Genomic DNA, 18,295 nt, shown 5'->3' on the forward strand with positions numbered 1-18,295 from the left:
TTTTAAAAATTCTTATTGCGCGGCTTGTGTTAATAGTAGAAAAATACCACGCACACCGATGGAACTGCTATGAACTCTACTTTATAAAAATATAACATACGGTTCCTGTGCTATGTATTGTTAAGGAGCTATGTGTTAAAATATCCCTAGTGACTTAAAACTTGACTTGCGAGTAAATTTTGGGACATTTTTCCACATAGCTCCCTAACTACGCGTAGCACATGAACTATTCTTATATTTCCAAAAGTAGACTTCATAGCAGTTCTAACGGTATGCGTAGTATTTTTCTACTACAAATTCAGGCCGCGTAATTTGAATTTTAAAAATTTACGCACTTCTTTTTGACCACCCTATTCTCTAATATTTACTGATACACTCACAAGTTTAAAGTCAGTTGGGACATATTACCACATAGCTCCCTAACTATACGTATCGCATGAACCATTTTTATATTTCCAAAAAGTAGAGTTCATATCGGTATGCGTAATATTTTTCTACTATTAACACAAGCCGCGCAATAAGAATTTTAAAAAGATCCGAATTTTTTGGCATACCCTATATGTATAATTATATGGTTTTCCTTTATGGTGAATTGGTCCAGAAAAGGATGTTAATTATCATACCTCCATTATCTCAAGAGAAAACAAAACTGTTGCGCCCCAAGCATGTAGAAGTATTCAAAGGAGTAGAAAAAGCTAAAAAATAGCCTAAACCTATCCCTAGACTGAAATCTATGTGAAACTTCCATTAAGAGGTAAAATCTATTGGTTCGGTAACTATTAGAATAGCCTAAAACCATCGGTCAAACGAAAAAAACCTTACTTTATATAAACGTTAAACTTTTTGAGTTTTCATTTTTAACCAGTTTATCTGTTATCAGTTCGTACGCCAATTACTCTCTTCTTTTCTTCTTTTTAAAAGCGAAGCTTTTCTGTAATTAGGGTCGGTCCGTACGTCCGTCACAATGAGATAGCTTTTTTCGTTAATTTAGGCATATTTCAAACTTTGCATGGTGATTCCTTTAGTAGTTAGGTACGATTTAGAAAGCGTAGCAAGTGTTAATGTCCGTTTGTTCTACCGTTTCAGTGCTTCGCTTTTATGGATGTTGTCATCCTTGTTATAAATTATTATTGCTGCGCTACTTTTGTACATAATACTCCTTGTTTTTCCTACAAATATATCAGGGAGGAAGGGATATTAGTTTGTTTATTACACTAGTCCCCAAAGTTTCATAATAACGTTATCTTATTAGTAGTATCAACAAATATGGGGACTTTTATTGAATTCTGATTGGTTGGTTCATAAAGTTAAGTTGCAAAACATTTTAACCAATAATTGTAAACTACAGAAGAAGAATATTATCTTTGGTCATGTAAACCAATTTATCTGCCGCTGTCTTATCCTTTTAGATCTCTTAAATATATTAGTTAAATACTTGTTAAAAAAATAAGTGGCTCCTTATCAAACAATTTAATAGAAAAAGAGTTAAATACATTTATAAAATATTATATTTATTTAACTACAACATGATTTTATATTTAAAATAGTTACAATTTAAATAGATGTACAATTTTACAATATATACAAAATACATTAACAAAGATGACAAACTCCTTAAAACGGTAGTACAAACGAACATTAACACTTGTAGAGTGTCAGAACTGAATAAGCAAAATATAAATGTATAAGTTTTAACAAAATTGTACGTAGATTTGTTGCAAAACTGTTAAATACATGACACTTTAAAGAAAATACTTACATTTTTAGATTGATATGATTGCAGAGATGGTCGCTTTAATATTGTAATTTCTTGTCCCAGAAATCATTAAAGTAGCATAAAACCGGCCCTGGACAAATGCTAATCCTCTTTAATATAGTGAAATAATCAGTCCAAACATTTGCGAGATCGTACTGGACATAAACAAAAGCACACAACACATACATAAATATATCTTACAACTTTTTACTATATGACATAAAAAACTCAAGATTAGCTAACATGAAAATTAGCTTACAAATTACAGCCTTATAAAAAAACTGAAATATTCTTTCCAGTATGGCTTCGAAATATATTTATATCTACTGGATTAGAACTGGTTCTCAGCCATACTGAAATAGCATTTATAGCATCTTTTTTTGGCTAACAAAATTGGTTTTATCTTATAAATTTTCATTTTGATATCCGCGGAAAGCTGTCTACAATTTCTCGCATCGTACTATAAACATCTTTCCGCGAATATAAAATGAACAAGTATAAGATTAATACCAGTGGCCGAAGGCACAGGCTATATAAACTGGATTAATCTTTTGGGTGTACATTTTTATTTTCGTAGAAAACTGGATATAATATGATGCTAGACATATTTTTTCGTATGGATGAGAACCTGTTAAATCGACCGGATTAGAATCAGTTTTGAATAAATATGAGAAAGATTCTTCCTTTTATGAAAGTTTTATGAAGTTATTTTATTGAACTTTAAAGAAAAACAGGCCAATATAAAAGCTTCTTTGCAAGTATTTATTGATATCATAAAATAATTAATCAACATATAGTAAAATAGACGATCTCTCCATTTGCCCCCCCCCCCCCCTAGTTATCATTTAAGATTTATTTCACTTGTTGAATACAACTTATATCTGCCTTTAAAATAACTTTTTTATACCAAAAAGAAAGGTCAAATATTGTTATTCTTTGGCATGAATGGACAACTGATCTACAATCCTTAATTTTGTGCATAAAATTTTAAGGCAATAAATTGTGTAATCCATTGTCCTGGCCCTGTATTCATGGATTATCTTAGGTTGATGTGCTTTCTAAAGTTTTCATGGGTATGGGACCAACTTTGTTTTCCATTTTCAGATCAAATTTCTTCTCACACACACTGGTCAGCCTGTGCAATGGTGATCTAAAATAACATTATAAACTAGTAATATGTATATCATTTAGGGTTGAGCCAGATATCCGGCCATTTTCAATATCCGGCAATCTTTTATATTTTACTACAAAAATCCCTACTTTTTAAATTTTAAATGGCTGTAACTTTCTTATTTTTAAAGGAAGAAAAAATTTTTTTTAAAGAAAATTATATTTTTTTTTTTAATTTTATATTAGAAATCTCAAAACTTTAAAAATCAGCTGGATATCCGGTATCCGGCCAAAAAAGAATCCGGCCCAACCCTAATATCATTTTTTTATAAAAAAAAACTTTACATTCAGAAGTTTGAAGTCACTATCGTCAATATATTTGTTTAATTTAAAAAATTTAAATATTTTCCAGTATTGTCTCAAAACTGATTAATATTTGCTGGATTAGAACTGGTTCTAACCAATACTGAAAAAATATATATCGTATTGTATTATATCCAGTCTGCTATGAATATACAAATGTACAAATGTACAATCACAATATTAAAATTAGTTTGGTTAGCCCGTGCCTTCAGTATCTCGGGTCTAAAAAAATGGTTTTAATTTTATGACTATACGTTTTTATAACCGGGGAAAACTGTTTATAAAATGATGTGATAAATAACTATTAACTGTATTGCTAAAATATGCAGATATTGTGATATTTTGTCATAAATTTAAGTTGCTAATATAGTCCTCAGGGGAGAAAGTAAAGTCATAAGAGGGGGGATGATTGGGGGTAATATTATTTTAGCCATCCTGAAGAAACGTTTTGTCCGTGTATGCAATATCTATAATCCATTATTGAAAAAGGCTTGTTTTTTTGTTTTTAATGTGAATTTAGGAAATATGTCTGCCTAATGGGTACTTTTGGTAAAAATATATCAGGTATGTGTACAGTGTTTAGGTAAATGTCCAAGCTCATAAACAGCTGAATTTCGCTATTATGTTTAGTAAATGGACATTTATAAATAAAAATGTTTGAAAATTTTGGTAAACATCTATTTGCAAACATTATAAGATTGGTATTTTATCAAGTCATTCAACTAATTATAATCATGCCTTAATGAAAAGGTAATTAAAGCATAAATTTCTTACCTTAGCTCATTTGATCCAAGTATGATAATAAGTGGGCTAAGTAGACAGTGAATACAATCTATAAGTAGGCCAGATATCAAGGTTTTCTGTCCTGAAAATATTAACACGTTAAAGTTTTAGTTTTTCACAAATAATGCCTGTTAAGCAATACAAAATCCAGCCTCTCCCTGCCCCCTTTTATTAAAAATCATTTTTGAAAATTTGTGCTCAAAAGGGTGGTGTGAAAGCCCCATTTATGGAATTAATAAATTGACAATACTAATCAGATTAAGCAAATAATTTCAAATTTTCCATAATGCCAACTTATCAAAGTAAAATACTATGTTGAACATTTTTGATAAGGGTTAATATTTTATATCAACAGCTATGCATCTGGATGGCTCTAAGGGTCCTTGAAGGCCAGGGGGGGGGGGTAATAATCAACTTCTGCTCATTTTCAATTTTATTTTTTAGGTTGTTGGCATTTATAAAATTTTAGATAATTTATCTGAATTATTTTTCAATTTGTTTAAATGCAACAGTTTATACAGTTTTGAGTTGATAAAAATAAATCATTGTGAATTTTGGATTGAATTAAATTGATTTTGAGGTATCTTTTATTGAAACTTTACCTATGTCTACATTTGTATCTGTATCTGTAAACATGTTATAGAGTATGGCAAACCCAATATATATGAATAGTTGTAGGATACCTAAACAAATTGTTTTTAGAAATCTGTAATAATGTTAAACAAATCTTTATTTGATATATTTTCACTTGGTGTGTGTTAGTATTACCTATATTTGCAGGAACTAGGTTTCTTTTTCTTTGTTTAGCTCTGTCCCTTTCTAAAATTATGCTTATTTAATATAATGCTTAAAATTATATTTTTATCTTTTATTTCTTTACCTTTAATTGCAGTATTCTTTTCTGTGTTTTTACTCAAATAGATGCACAAACTATTAAATAACAAAATTCAATAACAGTGATGACAACATCTATATGTATAAGCTTTAATTTAAACAATTTGCTAATATAACATCTGAATCAAGAAAATTGAGACAAAATTAATTTTAATGTAAACGAAAGGAAGGTAAAAGAAAACATAAACTAAGTTTTTTTTATGGCAGCCTGTAAATCACATTTCCCAAAAAGTAAAAATATGTAATATATTTCCCTAATAAACAAATAAATTGTCAAATTGTCTTGGTTAAAATTAGTATTTACCTGATATTGCAGAAAGAACTGAGAGAAATAGTAGCCATGAAAAAGTACCTATTTAAATTAATTTAAAATTTTTTTATTTCTTTGTAGAAATTATAATTCAAACTTTGGGGTTTTTCTACTATTGAAAAAATATTTAAAATTTAAGTTATACCCGGGTAGAGGGCTAAGTCTGATTTGCTGACAACTACTGCCCATATCATCACTCATACAAGCTGAGAAAAGAAAGATATTAATTGCTTGTGGCCATTTATGAAGATCTCTTCAACTCTTTAGGTAAGTTAAATGATTTTAACTATGAGTGGTGGATACTACTAAATCCAACCAAACCTAATTATATGATGGATATTAGATAATATTGAGTCTAAATATTTAAAACACTTACTTGGGTACATGTAAGAACCCTCAGAGTTGGTAAAAATCAGAATTGTTAAGAGAACTGCTTCCGTTGCAAGAATTGCTCTAAATAATATTGTCTTGAAATTACATTTATGATATTGTTGTAGAATTCTTGTTGTAAAAGTAAATTTGTATTATAAATAAGGTTTTAGGTCATTTTCTAATTGAGTTCAATGAAAGCTTTTAGTAAGCAAACTAGTAAACAAGTCAAATTCCCAATTACAAATCTTACTTGAATAGAAAAGTCTTTCTTCTGAGATAATTCTGTATACCACTGTGAAGCATTGTGCTACAATTGAAATAATTATTAATAATGCATTATAATTATTTTTCTAATACTAAGTACATAGTATGATAGTTGAATATTTTTAAACTTAAAATTTAACACAGGGTTTAAGAAAGTAATTTGTTAAAACTATATTATCAAATTTATCATAAATTTAATATTTTTAAGTACAAACCTGACAAAAATAAATCTTACTGTAGAAGTTAAACATATGTAGGAGCATACACCAGCCTGTATATGTAATTTGAATAATATATTAGAAGTGTAAATAACCTATAACTAATGAATTATAACAGAACTTTGAGAGAGAAAAACACAGAATTTATATAGTACTCTATAAATAAAAAATAAAAAACTTGCATATACTAAATGAGTAGATTGACTAAATATATAAAGAATATGAAAATTATTTCTTTCTTGCTTTTCTTGAGATTATATTGCTACTTTTTTATTGATGATATTTTCTTCTTAAAACAGAAATGGAAGAAAGGCCATAGACAAGGTTGAAAAACGTGAAAGGAGTTAATTACTTACATTGACTGTAAAGATAAGATTAGTGATAAAAGAGCAGATATGTGTTTTCTTGAATAAGCCAGCAGGCATCAGAAAACTAGGTGGTCCCCATGCAAGAGAGTAGTTACGAAGAGGAATAACCAGAACACAGTACACAATCCTAAAAGTGAATTGAATTGTATTTAAAGGAAGCCTGCAAGAAATACCACGCTTTAACTGCTGAAAGACTGCCACAAGTAGACCCAATTCCCCAAATTTGAAGCCTTCAGCTTCTATAACAAAAAAGTTCTAGGCATTTTAAAATGCCATTTTATGTACAATGAAAATTTTGAAAGAATTACAGTGCTAATGTTAGAAATTTTGAAATTAAACTACGTGGCCTAGAAACAAAATTATAAGCTTATTTTTGTCATAAATTTAGGCAACCAATACCCATTTTTATAGTCAAAATCATTAAAAAAAATTAAGTTTAACTTGCGTTGTACTGAAAGTACTGTAGCCAATCAGAAGGCTGAATCAGCTAATCAACCATTCACAGCTGAGTTTTCCCCTTTGTTTCCGCTTTGATTTTCGTTTAAAAATGCAATTTAAATCGAATTTTTTTCATGGATTTTGACTATGAGATTTGGTGTTTTAATTGTAAAAATGTAATCAGTTACCGGCAATGTAAGTTTCTGACAAAGGCAAAGTCATAATTTTGTGTCTAGGCGACGTAATTTAATATTGTTTTTTCTTTTATAAGCATTAGAAATCTTTGAAAATTTTCATTGTACATAAAATGCTATTTTGAAATGCCTAGAACTTTTTTGTTATTGAAGCTGAAGGCTTTAAATATGGGGTATTGGGTCTACTTGTGGCAGTCTTTCAGCAGTTAAAGCGTGGTATTTCTTGCAGGCGTCCTTTAAATACAATTGATATGTTTAGCTTTCAATGTCTGGTTTGCCTTTGGATTTAGGTTTAGATCACTTAGCCTGGATAACATAAAGAGGAATGGAGTTTTGGGCTTAGGCATTTCCCCTACTCTAACTATTTATGTTGTGCCCCTGACATAGCAGAAACAATTTTAAAGTATTGAGTTATGATTTATTGTTGGGTGGACATTCTAACCAATTAACTACCCAACAAAAGTAGATGTGTAATGTAGCTCACAGTTTTTTGTTGTTGTCATTATAAAATTATGTACGCTTAAAATATAAATTGTTATCAAATCGTCTATTTTGTAGTAGGGACAAAAATTTAATACATTTCTTAATGATAAGATCTGTATTTATTCAATCTTTTCATTATCATTGTAAGAATTTTAAAGTTATATGAGTTAATTAAAACATAAAATATCTACCTATGCAAAGTTTCCATACAGATAAACCAATTTATAGTTGTGTTTAAACTCGACTTGCTAATCAAGAAGAACACCAGCTAGAAAATTATTATATATTACACAATATTGGTAACATACAAATGAAGATACCTGACAAAGCCCAATCTGTACCACTTTTGATTCCTGTGACGTAATAAAAATAAGGGATTTTCCATCTCTTTTTGAGGGGTTTTCTTTTCCACTGCTCCTCTCATCTCCCTCATTTTATGACTTCACAGGAATCAAAGGTGTGCAAAAGTGGTACAGATTGGGCTTTGGCAGAAAACTATAAATTTTTTAATTGAAAATAAGTTTATTTCCCATATACAGAATTGAAAGTTTAATTTTCTTTATTATTTGGCTGCTAAGATTTTTCCCTTTTTACTGATAAATATAAATTGAAAGGGTTTAATACATAAAATATAATACAAATGTATTAAACTTTGTTGAAACTACTTATAAAAATCAATAAAGGTACTTGAACAAAATTTAATAAAATATCAAATTAAATAAAATAACAAATGTCATGTTAGTTGAATTAAACAGAAAAAGGGTATTTGTAAGGAATCTAAAACATACAGCAAATTTTTTTGGCAAAATATTAGCAACATTAAAAGGTTTCTGTTAAATTGAAATTCTGGAAAATGAATCACATAGCAAATTCAGCATGTGAAGTATCTTAATCGCAATTCATGTTTGGAAAAAAAAAACATAGAAAACAAGATATTGTTTGCATAATTGTATTTATAGAGAAGATATCCAAAATATAACTGCAATTAAATTTAAATGCAAACAAAAATATGCAAATATTAACATAAAATCTTACATACAATGTAAATGTAATAGATATAGAGCTTTTCATTTACAGAAAGATTTAAGACACTATGGACACTATGACACAAATATTTCAATAGAATCAAGAATAAGTATTATAAATATTTAAAGAGCAGAAGTTGATCTGCCCAAAATCATAAATATACAGTATGACCCTCAAAAAAGTCTTTTTTAGCATCTGCATCCCATATTTCTCAATAAAATATTAAAAGATGCATATGTAATTGTTCTCTATAAATTTTCACATCAGAGGATATCAAATTACTTTTTTTACATCAATTAACAGCCGAGATTTTTAAAGCCAAAGTTTAGAAAAAGTGCTTGAGAAACTGGATATTGTTAAATATTTCTTAGTTTTTATTAGCATATTACTTTTTTTCAACCAATTAAAAAACAAATAAGAAAGAAGAGCAAGTTTACAATTGATACATTTTTATTGCATTAAAAAATGTTAGTTTTACATATAAAAAATTACCTTTTAAAATTTTATTTGATGCATTTTTCTTATAACCATTTAACCACAAACCTTATATTATCCCCTACTTCTTAATATGACCTGAAATGAACCCCTCCCTAATTTATGCTTACGACCGGAAGGATTAACACTACTTTGACCTAATAAATTCACGCCCACTCATACAAATTACTTTAAGACACATAAAAATCATGTAAATTGTTAAATGTTAAATTAAAGTTTTAGCTGTATTTTTTTTTGTTTTTTAACTTATTTTAATAAAATAAAAAGTGTTTGATTTCTGTTTATGTAAACTTTTAATCTGATACTATGTTTCATAGGATTTCCTTGTGTAAGGGTGTTTTTGCAATTTACACTATTCTAAAAATGCCTTTTAGAACAAGTGAAAAAAAGTGCTTTAGCATGAAATAAATTTCTTGGAAACATCTTTATATAAGTTTTATAAAATGTATTGAAACTGTGAAGAAAACACGTCATTTCACTTTTAAAAAGGATTTTTCTTGAAAAGTTACTTTTTCCTCAGCCACTTTTTCAAAACTTTAGCTCTAAAAATCTCAGCTGTTAATTGATGTAAAAAAAAATATTTTTATATCTATTTATGTGGAAATCTATAGAGAACAAGGACATATACATTTTTTAATAATTCATTGAGAAATATGGGCTGCAGATGCTAAAAAATACTTTTTCAAGGGTCAATCTGTATAAAACAATCACAATTAAAGATAACATTATGGACTGTCTAACAGAAAAACAAACTGAATTATAGAGTAGCCTCATAATAAAAAAAAGTTTTGTTTAGAAGAAGTAATAAAAATTGATTGCATGATATGGTATCACACAAAAAATATTGTTATATCTGTTTAAGAGACCCTAAGCAACATCAAAACTTACAATATAAACATTAAGAATAAACCCAATAGCAGCCAGACATGTTGTAACTTCAAGCAAAACATCTTTTTCAAGCAACATCATCTGAAATACAGAGTGTGTTTTTATTTAAAGAAACAGAAGTATTTGGCACTGTAACCCGGTTACAATTGACAGAAGTTAATAATCAATACCTTATTACTTCATTGACGTGGGGAATTTTGTATCATAAAAAAATATTTCATGAATTTCAACATATTATGCCCTAAAAATAGTTTTCTCCAAATTACCTTATTTTTGCAATTCAAAAGAAAATGACTTATTTGAAGGGTGTGCAAAAAGCGTAAATTTTTTAGCTGCATGGCTTGTGTGGATAAAAATGTTATGCATGCAGTTAGGACCATTAAAAACTCTTGGAAATATAAGTACCAGTTTAGAAGCTTATTTAAAAATGTAAGAAAGGTAAAACGTTTTAAGTCAGTTGGAACATTTTACCACTCAGCTCATAAACTACACATAGCACAGGAATGGTATTTATATTTACAAAAAAATATAGCTTAGTATGGTTCTAACGGTTTATAATATAAATTTCGGGTATAGTCTGCTTCACTACCCGGTTCCCGGAACAGTCGCGCCCTTCAGTCACACTACTATGGCCAAGGCGCAGCGCTCTCACCTCCTGTCACGGTCCAAGCTCGATTCAGTGAAACACTAATATCTGTCTGATTAGAAAAATACTATCCAATGAAATGACTAATTATATTTAAACCAAATCACTAGATAATAGATTACTAAACAGTAGATATATAATTTACCTAAAAACCCTATTCCGAAAATAGTGTGCTATCGGTGGTTTCAGGATTGTATATCAATGATCATACGTTTATTGGAAATCAAACTATTAAGTTATTGGTAACCTATAAAACTTTCAATGACTATTTATCAATACTTGCCCATAAGGGCTTAAACCCTATTATTTCCCCCCTATACCTAATACATAAACAAAGTTTTTTTTAATATCTCAGATTTTTATTTTTAAGGAAACGGAATAATTTTATTTAACAAAATCTATTTTATTTTAGGTATGTATTGGCCAAAAATCTCAGAGAGAAGTTACTCAAGCTAAATTCTAGTCAAAGATTATAACCCGACTTAGCCCTCAAGACTTTCGACTGGTGATATAGAGTGTAGTATCACCACTACTGATCGTATAGCCCGAATGGGCCACCTTTTATAGGCCTTACTTCCCAGCTAACTGGGCAGAGCCTAGAGAGTATCACCAAAAATGTTTCTCTTTTAACTTCTCTTTGGCAGAGCCTAGAGAGTATCACCAAAATGCTTCTCTTTTAACTTCTCTTTGAGACATTTGAAAAATCATTGAGTGTTTATACAAAGTGATAAGATAACAAATAAAAATTGTAAAGTGATCACATTGTATTTTTGCACATGTTAAACATGAAGATATGGAATCAGTGATTTCAACGAGTCCTATGCTTGAGTGATTTAAGCCAATAACTGTTCTCGTGGTCTTAAAGAACTATTAAATTTATATAAATTCACAAGCAAAAACTCTCTGAAACCAGAAAATCCACACCATTGTTATTGTTATACTAGAAAATATTTGACTATTGATTTTACTATTTTTGTGGTTTTGTATGAATTACCATAAAAAGGATTAAGTTTTGATTCAACGAGTAAATGCATAAGGGAGAGATCTTTAAAGGGAAGTGGTAATTTGCACATATGTGGGTAAAATTATGACATGGGGGAAGGCTTATTTTTTCATGTGTTAACTCGTGGAAAACTCTTATGGTGCCTTTCAGCTTATTGAATTCGTACTTTACCAGATGTTTTTATAAATCTTTATTTTTGAAAGAATTATTTTTTGTTCTAAATATAATTTCATCATAAATAAGAAGGCAAGTTAATAAGCATATTCTATTGGTGGAAAAGTTATAGGCACATAATTATTAATCATTTTAAACATAACTAGATTTATCTGGATTATCTATTTATTTGATGTTTCTTTGAAAAATAATATAGAAGTTAAATTAGGATCTACTTTTCTCCCTTGCAAGGCTACTCTACAATTTTCTGTATGTTGTAAAATGACTAAGAGGGTGAAATGTTGATCCATGCTCTCCCCTCAGAAGAGAAGTCCTGTATTGCCATAATCATGAGGTTAAATGAAATATGATCTCAGATTGACTTCACTTGTTGAGGGTTAAAAATCTGAATCATTATTTTCTTATTTTTAGGATTTTTTTGTTGTTTTTTACACGGACGTACTTTTAATATAATATTAGGTTTTTAAAACATGATTTTAAGTTATGTTTCAAATAATTCTTTTATATACTATGTTAAAAAGTAGAAGGCCCTTTAAAACTTATACCAAAACATTAAGGTCGTCTTACCTACATTGGTAAGCGCACGAATGTAATGAATGCCGCGTTTAATTTTGAACACTCTATATGTATACCGCATTAAATGGCGTCTAATTTTGTTATGGTAGCTAGACGCTGGAAATTTTTCATTTTAAAAAGGGAAGAATTAACCCATTAGTGCCGAGCGCCACTTTTATGGGCCGATCGAGCTGTAAGTTTCAGGGAAGCTTTATAATGGTCAAAACGGAATTCGTATTTTTTTGTTTTGCTCTAGTGGCGTGCACAGGAAAGTTGCAAAAAAACCCGGTTCGGCTTGGCCATAAATACCAACCAGGCATTAACACCCGTTTTTGGTGCTTTCCCCCAGTTTTAAAACCCGGTTGACCTGTATAAACCCGGTTATTTTGACCAAAAATCGAAAAATGTAATTTTTGAACGCCAAAAGTGAGATGAACACTTTTTAGAACTTTGATACGATCCGTAATTGAAAACTACACAACCTCATGTAATCTATAGAGCTACAAGTATAATACGAAGCGATTTATTTCAAATTTAGTGTTTCGGCTATAGGTGCCGCCGTTTCGGGTAAAAAAACCCGTTGCTCGAAGTTTTAAAAGACACACACTACAAAAAAAGAACATATAAAATTTGGGTGTTACATATCAGAAAACGAGCATAAAACTATTGGGTGACACCTATAGAGATTACTAGGGTTATTAGGGTGGCTCAAACCCTTACTAATGACGTAAACTGTTATTTTTATTGGTTGAAAAGTTAAAACCGGGTAATAAAAACCGAAACCGAGCCGGGTTTTAAAATTTTTGGGTATTTATGGCCAAGCCGAACCGGGTCATAATAGGGCGTAAAAAAACGATAAAAAAATCATATAAAAAATTATAATTTGAATAAAACGAATTCACAAATAGATGTACTTGTCAATAAACATTAGATTTCACAAAAAAAATCAGCGACTTTACTATAAAAACAAAAAAGTTAGAAGGGGTATTTGAATTTTCATGATTTTTAAATTTTGTTGAGCTATACCAGCAAACGGAAGTAAGCTAAACTGCCTGCTCCAGGGGGAAATGAAAGTCAGGGTAGTAGAGGGGGGATTCATTCTGAGAATGATGCAATTATGAAGCCGGAAACCGGTTTTTTTCCATTTTTCGGAACCGGGTTTTAGTGCCCGGTTCGGCACTAATGGGTTAACTAAAAAATGCCTTTTTAGGCTCTATTCAGTGAAAAATATGATAAAAATATATTATTTTTTAAACGGCTAATTTCTTTTTGGTGATAAATATTAGTTTTCCCTCAAAATTTCGGTAAAAGTTTTATAAAAGCCTTCGTGATTAAATTTATATATGTACATGTTATAATATGCATTTTATAAGTTAAAATTCAATTGTAACATATTGTTTAGATTATCATGTTGAACCAAGCTGATAAAATTGGTTGTATTCGGCTTTGGTTGGTAAAAATGTTGAAACAAAAAGGCGTTGATTAATGAAGAAATAAGTACACCATTACTGGTAAACTAATTTTTGTTTTGTTTCTTAAGGCTAAAATTTAATTTCTTTATGCGTTGACTATTTAGCAATTTAAACTATTATTACATTATTTGTCTTTATATTTTTTATCTCCTATTTATTAATCCATTTCTATCGGGAAGAGTTAAAAATTAGAAAGACATTACATTAAACAATTATCTTTATAAAAATTTGGTCATTTTGTCACTATTTTTCCAAAGTTCATATTTTTTTGTTTTTGTTTTTAAATTAATACAGATGTTAATTTGCATAATATTTAGTCTTCCTTTTGTAAATCATTAAATAAATGTTCCATTAGACTAAATTTTATACGTATTTATAAAAGTATCTTTTTTAAGTTTTACTTTTTCATAGAATTGCAATCATTCCTGAATTATGACCTGAACACAATTATTTCAATGATTGAATTTTATGAGTTACTTTAATATTAGAATTAGAGTTTGGAAAAAAACCTAATATGACTTTTTATTTTTTCAGGCGCTTTTGCTGAAGTTAGTGGCGTCTGGTTTGTCTTGGGACTCCTTGGCCGACCCCACAGTAGGCAACGCTTTTTGGCTGCCATTTTGTTCTTGGTTTGCCTCATGGTCGCAGCTCTGGTGCTTAAATTTGGTAGGTACCAAATTTATAATCTTTTTATTTATGACCTTTAAAACACTAGTTTTACATTATTGAACTAATGGCAAGTGGATAAATATGATAACCTTGTCATATTCATCTCCTCTCCACTAGTTGTACATTATATAACGTTATGTGTGTTGGAAAAATATAAGGTCTATATCAACTTTCCTGGGAACTTATTTAATAAAAGAACAACTAGGTAGTTTCAGTTTGTTTGTTATGGGCCAAATATCTTTCCAACAATTACTATTGTTACTTTATTTTGGTTTACATATCTAGTTATAGAGCAGTTTTCTAAAACTGTTATAGTTCTTTTTACGCGTTAGTAAAAGCTACATATTTTATTGGTTTTTTATCCTATTTAGAATTGGTTAAGGGTTAATTCAAATTTATTTAGGTGTAGAGATTATTAACGGTTATTATTTTAAGGAGTGGAAAAAATAGAAATTTATTTGTTTGAGAATATTAACCCTTATTACATTTAGACATGGATAAAGATACTGTAAAAAAAATCTTAATATTGTTTTTTAGGAGATATTGTTTTTGCAGGGTGTCGGAGCCGTATATTTTGATGCGGCTCCAGCTCCGCGGAGCCATATTTGGAAATGCGGCTCCGGCTCCAGAACACTGCGTTTTGGTTTATCCTACTGCTAAAGTTGCCTAAAATTTATCAAAATTTTCCTCATAATTTTTATGAATATTTGATTATAGTTTTTTAAAGATTTTATTGGCATATAAAGTAATTTACATTTATCGTACAGTTAGAGTAAAATAATAGTTACTATTTGTGATTTTAAGTGTAGAGGTATGATAAGGACTTCTTGACTCACCATAGACCTAGTTTTACTCTTAAATATTAGTTTCAGCCTCTCAAAGTCATGAGTCATCAGAAAGTTCCCAAAATAAATATTAAATATAGAGAGATTGTCATAGTGTCTTAATTTTTTCATAAAAAATGCGAAAATGATTTTCCCTGTTAACCATTGGCAGGGGTACAGAGTGATCATATCTGCAGGTGTGATGGGTAGGCCATAGATAGGAGTGTATTTGTTTATTTTCAACCAAATCTTTTAACTTTTTTTTGAAATAAAATAAACTCATATTTAGTTTCTTAAAACGTTAGTCATTTGAGCCTACTACAATGCTATCTCTTCTCATAACATCAACTACAGCTGTAACTTGGATCCCTAACATTACACCAACTGTTGTGAATGGGGTTAAAAAGTTTTGAACAAAATTTGCTATAACATTACTGATATCAATGTATCAAAAGTTAGGAAAAGTATAAAATTAAAGACATTGTTGACAAATCTGAGTACAATGTAAACAAGGAGTTTGAAACTTTTGCAAGTGATATATTTTCTACCGGGTGCGCGTGACCCCCTTTGTCAAAATCCTCAGCTTAAAAATGTAATGGTTTACATTAGCATGATGCGTATTGTTGGTGTTGGTGTTGTATAGTTAGTTTTTACTGTATAAGACCAGTGAGTCTCTTCAGGTTAATGCTGTAATAGGTTATCTGAGATTCATAGCTTTTTAGAAAGTATCTGGTATTGTGGTTGTTGGTGAATATTCCAGTCCAAGTCAGGTGGAATCTTGCTAGGATATTGTGTAGACACATCTGATGAACGTCTGATGAATGGTACTGCATGTTGTAAAGTTGGTTTCTTGACGTATTTGACTGTTGGACGGCTGATTTTCAGGCTGAAGAGCTGGAATTGTCTGATTGTTTTTATCAGGATCAGGTACTTTGTCAGGAGCTAGTAGATGATGAATCTGGAGCTCACACTTGGGCATATTTATCAGCTTAGGTATTGACAAGGCTACGACATTTGGTTTTGTGAAAAGAAATCATTTGAAAAATTTTATAAAAAAACTTGTATTCAAATTGGTCTTAAATATCTTTTGCAATAAAGAACTAAAAATAAAAAGCTTTTGTAGGTTTTATTTGTTTAAAGTTTGTAATGGGTTTAAATCTTGAATTAGAAGGCTATTATTACCAACATTCTTAAAGGTATATATACCTCTAAAAAGTATCACAGTTGTTGAGTTTGATCCTAGTACAGGTGTATTTTATCTAAACAGTAGAGATAGGATTGAGTACTGTTATATTTAATTTAAATATGCTTCAATGTAAAATTTTAGTTGAAAATTTTGAATGTCTTAATTGTGCCTTTTGAAAGAATTCGATAAATAGAAAGAAAAGATTTTTCTTGAATTAATATTGGCCACTTGACTTTAAAGATATTGGTCATTTAATTGTCATTTTATATTATACAAAATCTTTTTGGTATTTTAGTTATTGGAATTTTAATCTATAAAGTCTTGAGTCGGTTTTGGAATCTTCTGGTTGAAAATGAGTTTTTTAGGAAAAAGAAAGGATGAATATGACAGCTGATTTGGTTCTCCCATTTTAGTGCTTAGATACTTAACAACCCTTATAATACTTTTTCTAATGTTACCCTAATAAGAAAAAAAGTTTTTATTCTTAAAAATTATCAGAAACCTAGAATAATATTATTGTTTATTATTATTGCCCTAGCAAGAGCAGTAGGATGTCTGTCTGTATTGTTTTTGTTTTTTATTTTCGGAAATCCTGGATATCTTGATTTAATTTAGGAGGTGGTGTGTTAGTGTTGTGGTCTAAAAAGTTGTTTTTTCTTCCAATTTTAAATTATTGAGCAAAGAAAAGTTTTTCTTTCCAGACTTTATTAACAAACTAATGATGACTTTGTGATGTTGTGTTACTTTATCCATCCCTATTTCTCCAATTTTAATTTTTGATATTAAAAAAAAAATTAATTGCCTTTTTAATGATACGAATAATAGGTATATTGTGTATTAGACCGATACTTAAAAGATTGATTATTCTAAAAGTTGTATGACTATTTTAATATTTTTTAATTGTTCTTATTTTTCAGTTGCTTTGAGAGAGGAAATGTGACGTTCAAGTTTTGTCTGGGCCGCTATTTATCCGCCCAGACAACCCATATGGAGCAGAGTGTCCCCGACCAGGATCTTGACCTGGAGCGAGGTCCCCCTAGTCCTGCTTTGCCCCTGGAAGTTTCAGGAAACATGGGGTTTGCCGCTAGTCCGCTGGAGGACAAGGTAGGAGGTCATTCCTCCTCTGGTTATTGTTCTATTATGTGGTAAGTTGTAATATTTATTTTATTCTTTGAGGAATTTTTAAGTATCAGACTCATCTTTTAATATTGAATATGAAACGGTATTTCTTCAAAACTCCTAAAAATTTTATCTTGTTGCTAGTTTCAAAATAATGTTTTAATCACAAAGTTTTTGGTTTTTGATAACTATTTTACTCATAATAATTTCTAACTATTTTTTCTTTGTTTTAGATTATCATGAAGCTGTTTTGTTCTGCTATTTTCTTAATTAGTGGGCTTTGTTATTGGTGAAACTAAATCTGAGATAGCAGTTATGAGGTAATGATATTATCATTTAGATTCAGTTTAGATATTAATTTAATAATTGATTAAGTTCCCTTTTAGTCCTCTCTATTTCATCGGAGGTAGCTTCTAAAAGGTAGCTTAAATGACATTGATTTGAGAATATTAAGATATTTTAATTACTTGTAATTTATGATAGTATATAAATTTTCATAGAGTGATAAAAAAATGGTTTATAATTACAATGAATTTTATGATGAGAAAAAATATTTTGAACAAGATTATGTTTAGGACAGTGCAGAAAATCTCGAGTCTGTTAATTTAAGTTATCCTCAAGATTTTATTAGGTCCTAAAATTTTAGACCTAAGTTTTTAAGTATAATTATCATTTGCTTATTTTC

General features: G+C 29.6%; 1 protein-coding gene across 1 annotated transcript in view; it reads right to left on the reverse strand.

Moving 5' to 3' along the window:
- Window positions 1–2,620: 2,620 nt before the first annotated feature.
- LOC145334064 (uncharacterized) overlaps window positions 2,621–18,295 on the reverse strand; it is a 29,561-nt gene continuing 13,886 nt past the window's right edge. The window contains exons 2-14 of the mRNA XM_080179347.1: window positions 9,963–10,043; window positions 7,745–7,821; window positions 6,427–6,565; window positions 6,068–6,123; window positions 5,839–5,895; window positions 5,593–5,669; window positions 5,362–5,422; window positions 5,211–5,258; window positions 4,893–4,942; window positions 4,781–4,831; window positions 4,615–4,695; window positions 4,004–4,094; window positions 2,621–2,906 (exon numbers count right to left, since the gene is read on the reverse strand). Of these exons, the coding sequence (XP_080035473.1) occupies window positions 2,798–2,906; window positions 4,004–4,094; window positions 4,615–4,695; window positions 4,781–4,831; window positions 4,893–4,942; window positions 5,211–5,258; window positions 5,362–5,422; window positions 5,593–5,669; window positions 5,839–5,895; window positions 6,068–6,123; window positions 6,427–6,565; window positions 7,745–7,821; window positions 9,963–10,043 (978 nt within the window). The 3' untranslated portion in view covers window positions 2,621–2,797. The remainder of the gene's footprint in view (window positions 2,907–4,003; window positions 4,095–4,614; window positions 4,696–4,780; window positions 4,832–4,892; window positions 4,943–5,210; window positions 5,259–5,361; window positions 5,423–5,592; window positions 5,670–5,838; window positions 5,896–6,067; window positions 6,124–6,426; window positions 6,566–7,744; window positions 7,822–9,962; window positions 10,044–18,295) is intronic.

The sequence above is a fragment of the Acartia tonsa genome, chromosome 12 (genome assembly GCF_053477335.1).
Source record: "Acartia tonsa isolate MP-2025a chromosome 12, ASM5347733v1, whole genome shotgun sequence".
NCBI lineage: Eukaryota > Metazoa > Arthropoda > Copepoda > Calanoida > Acartiidae > Acartia > Acartia tonsa.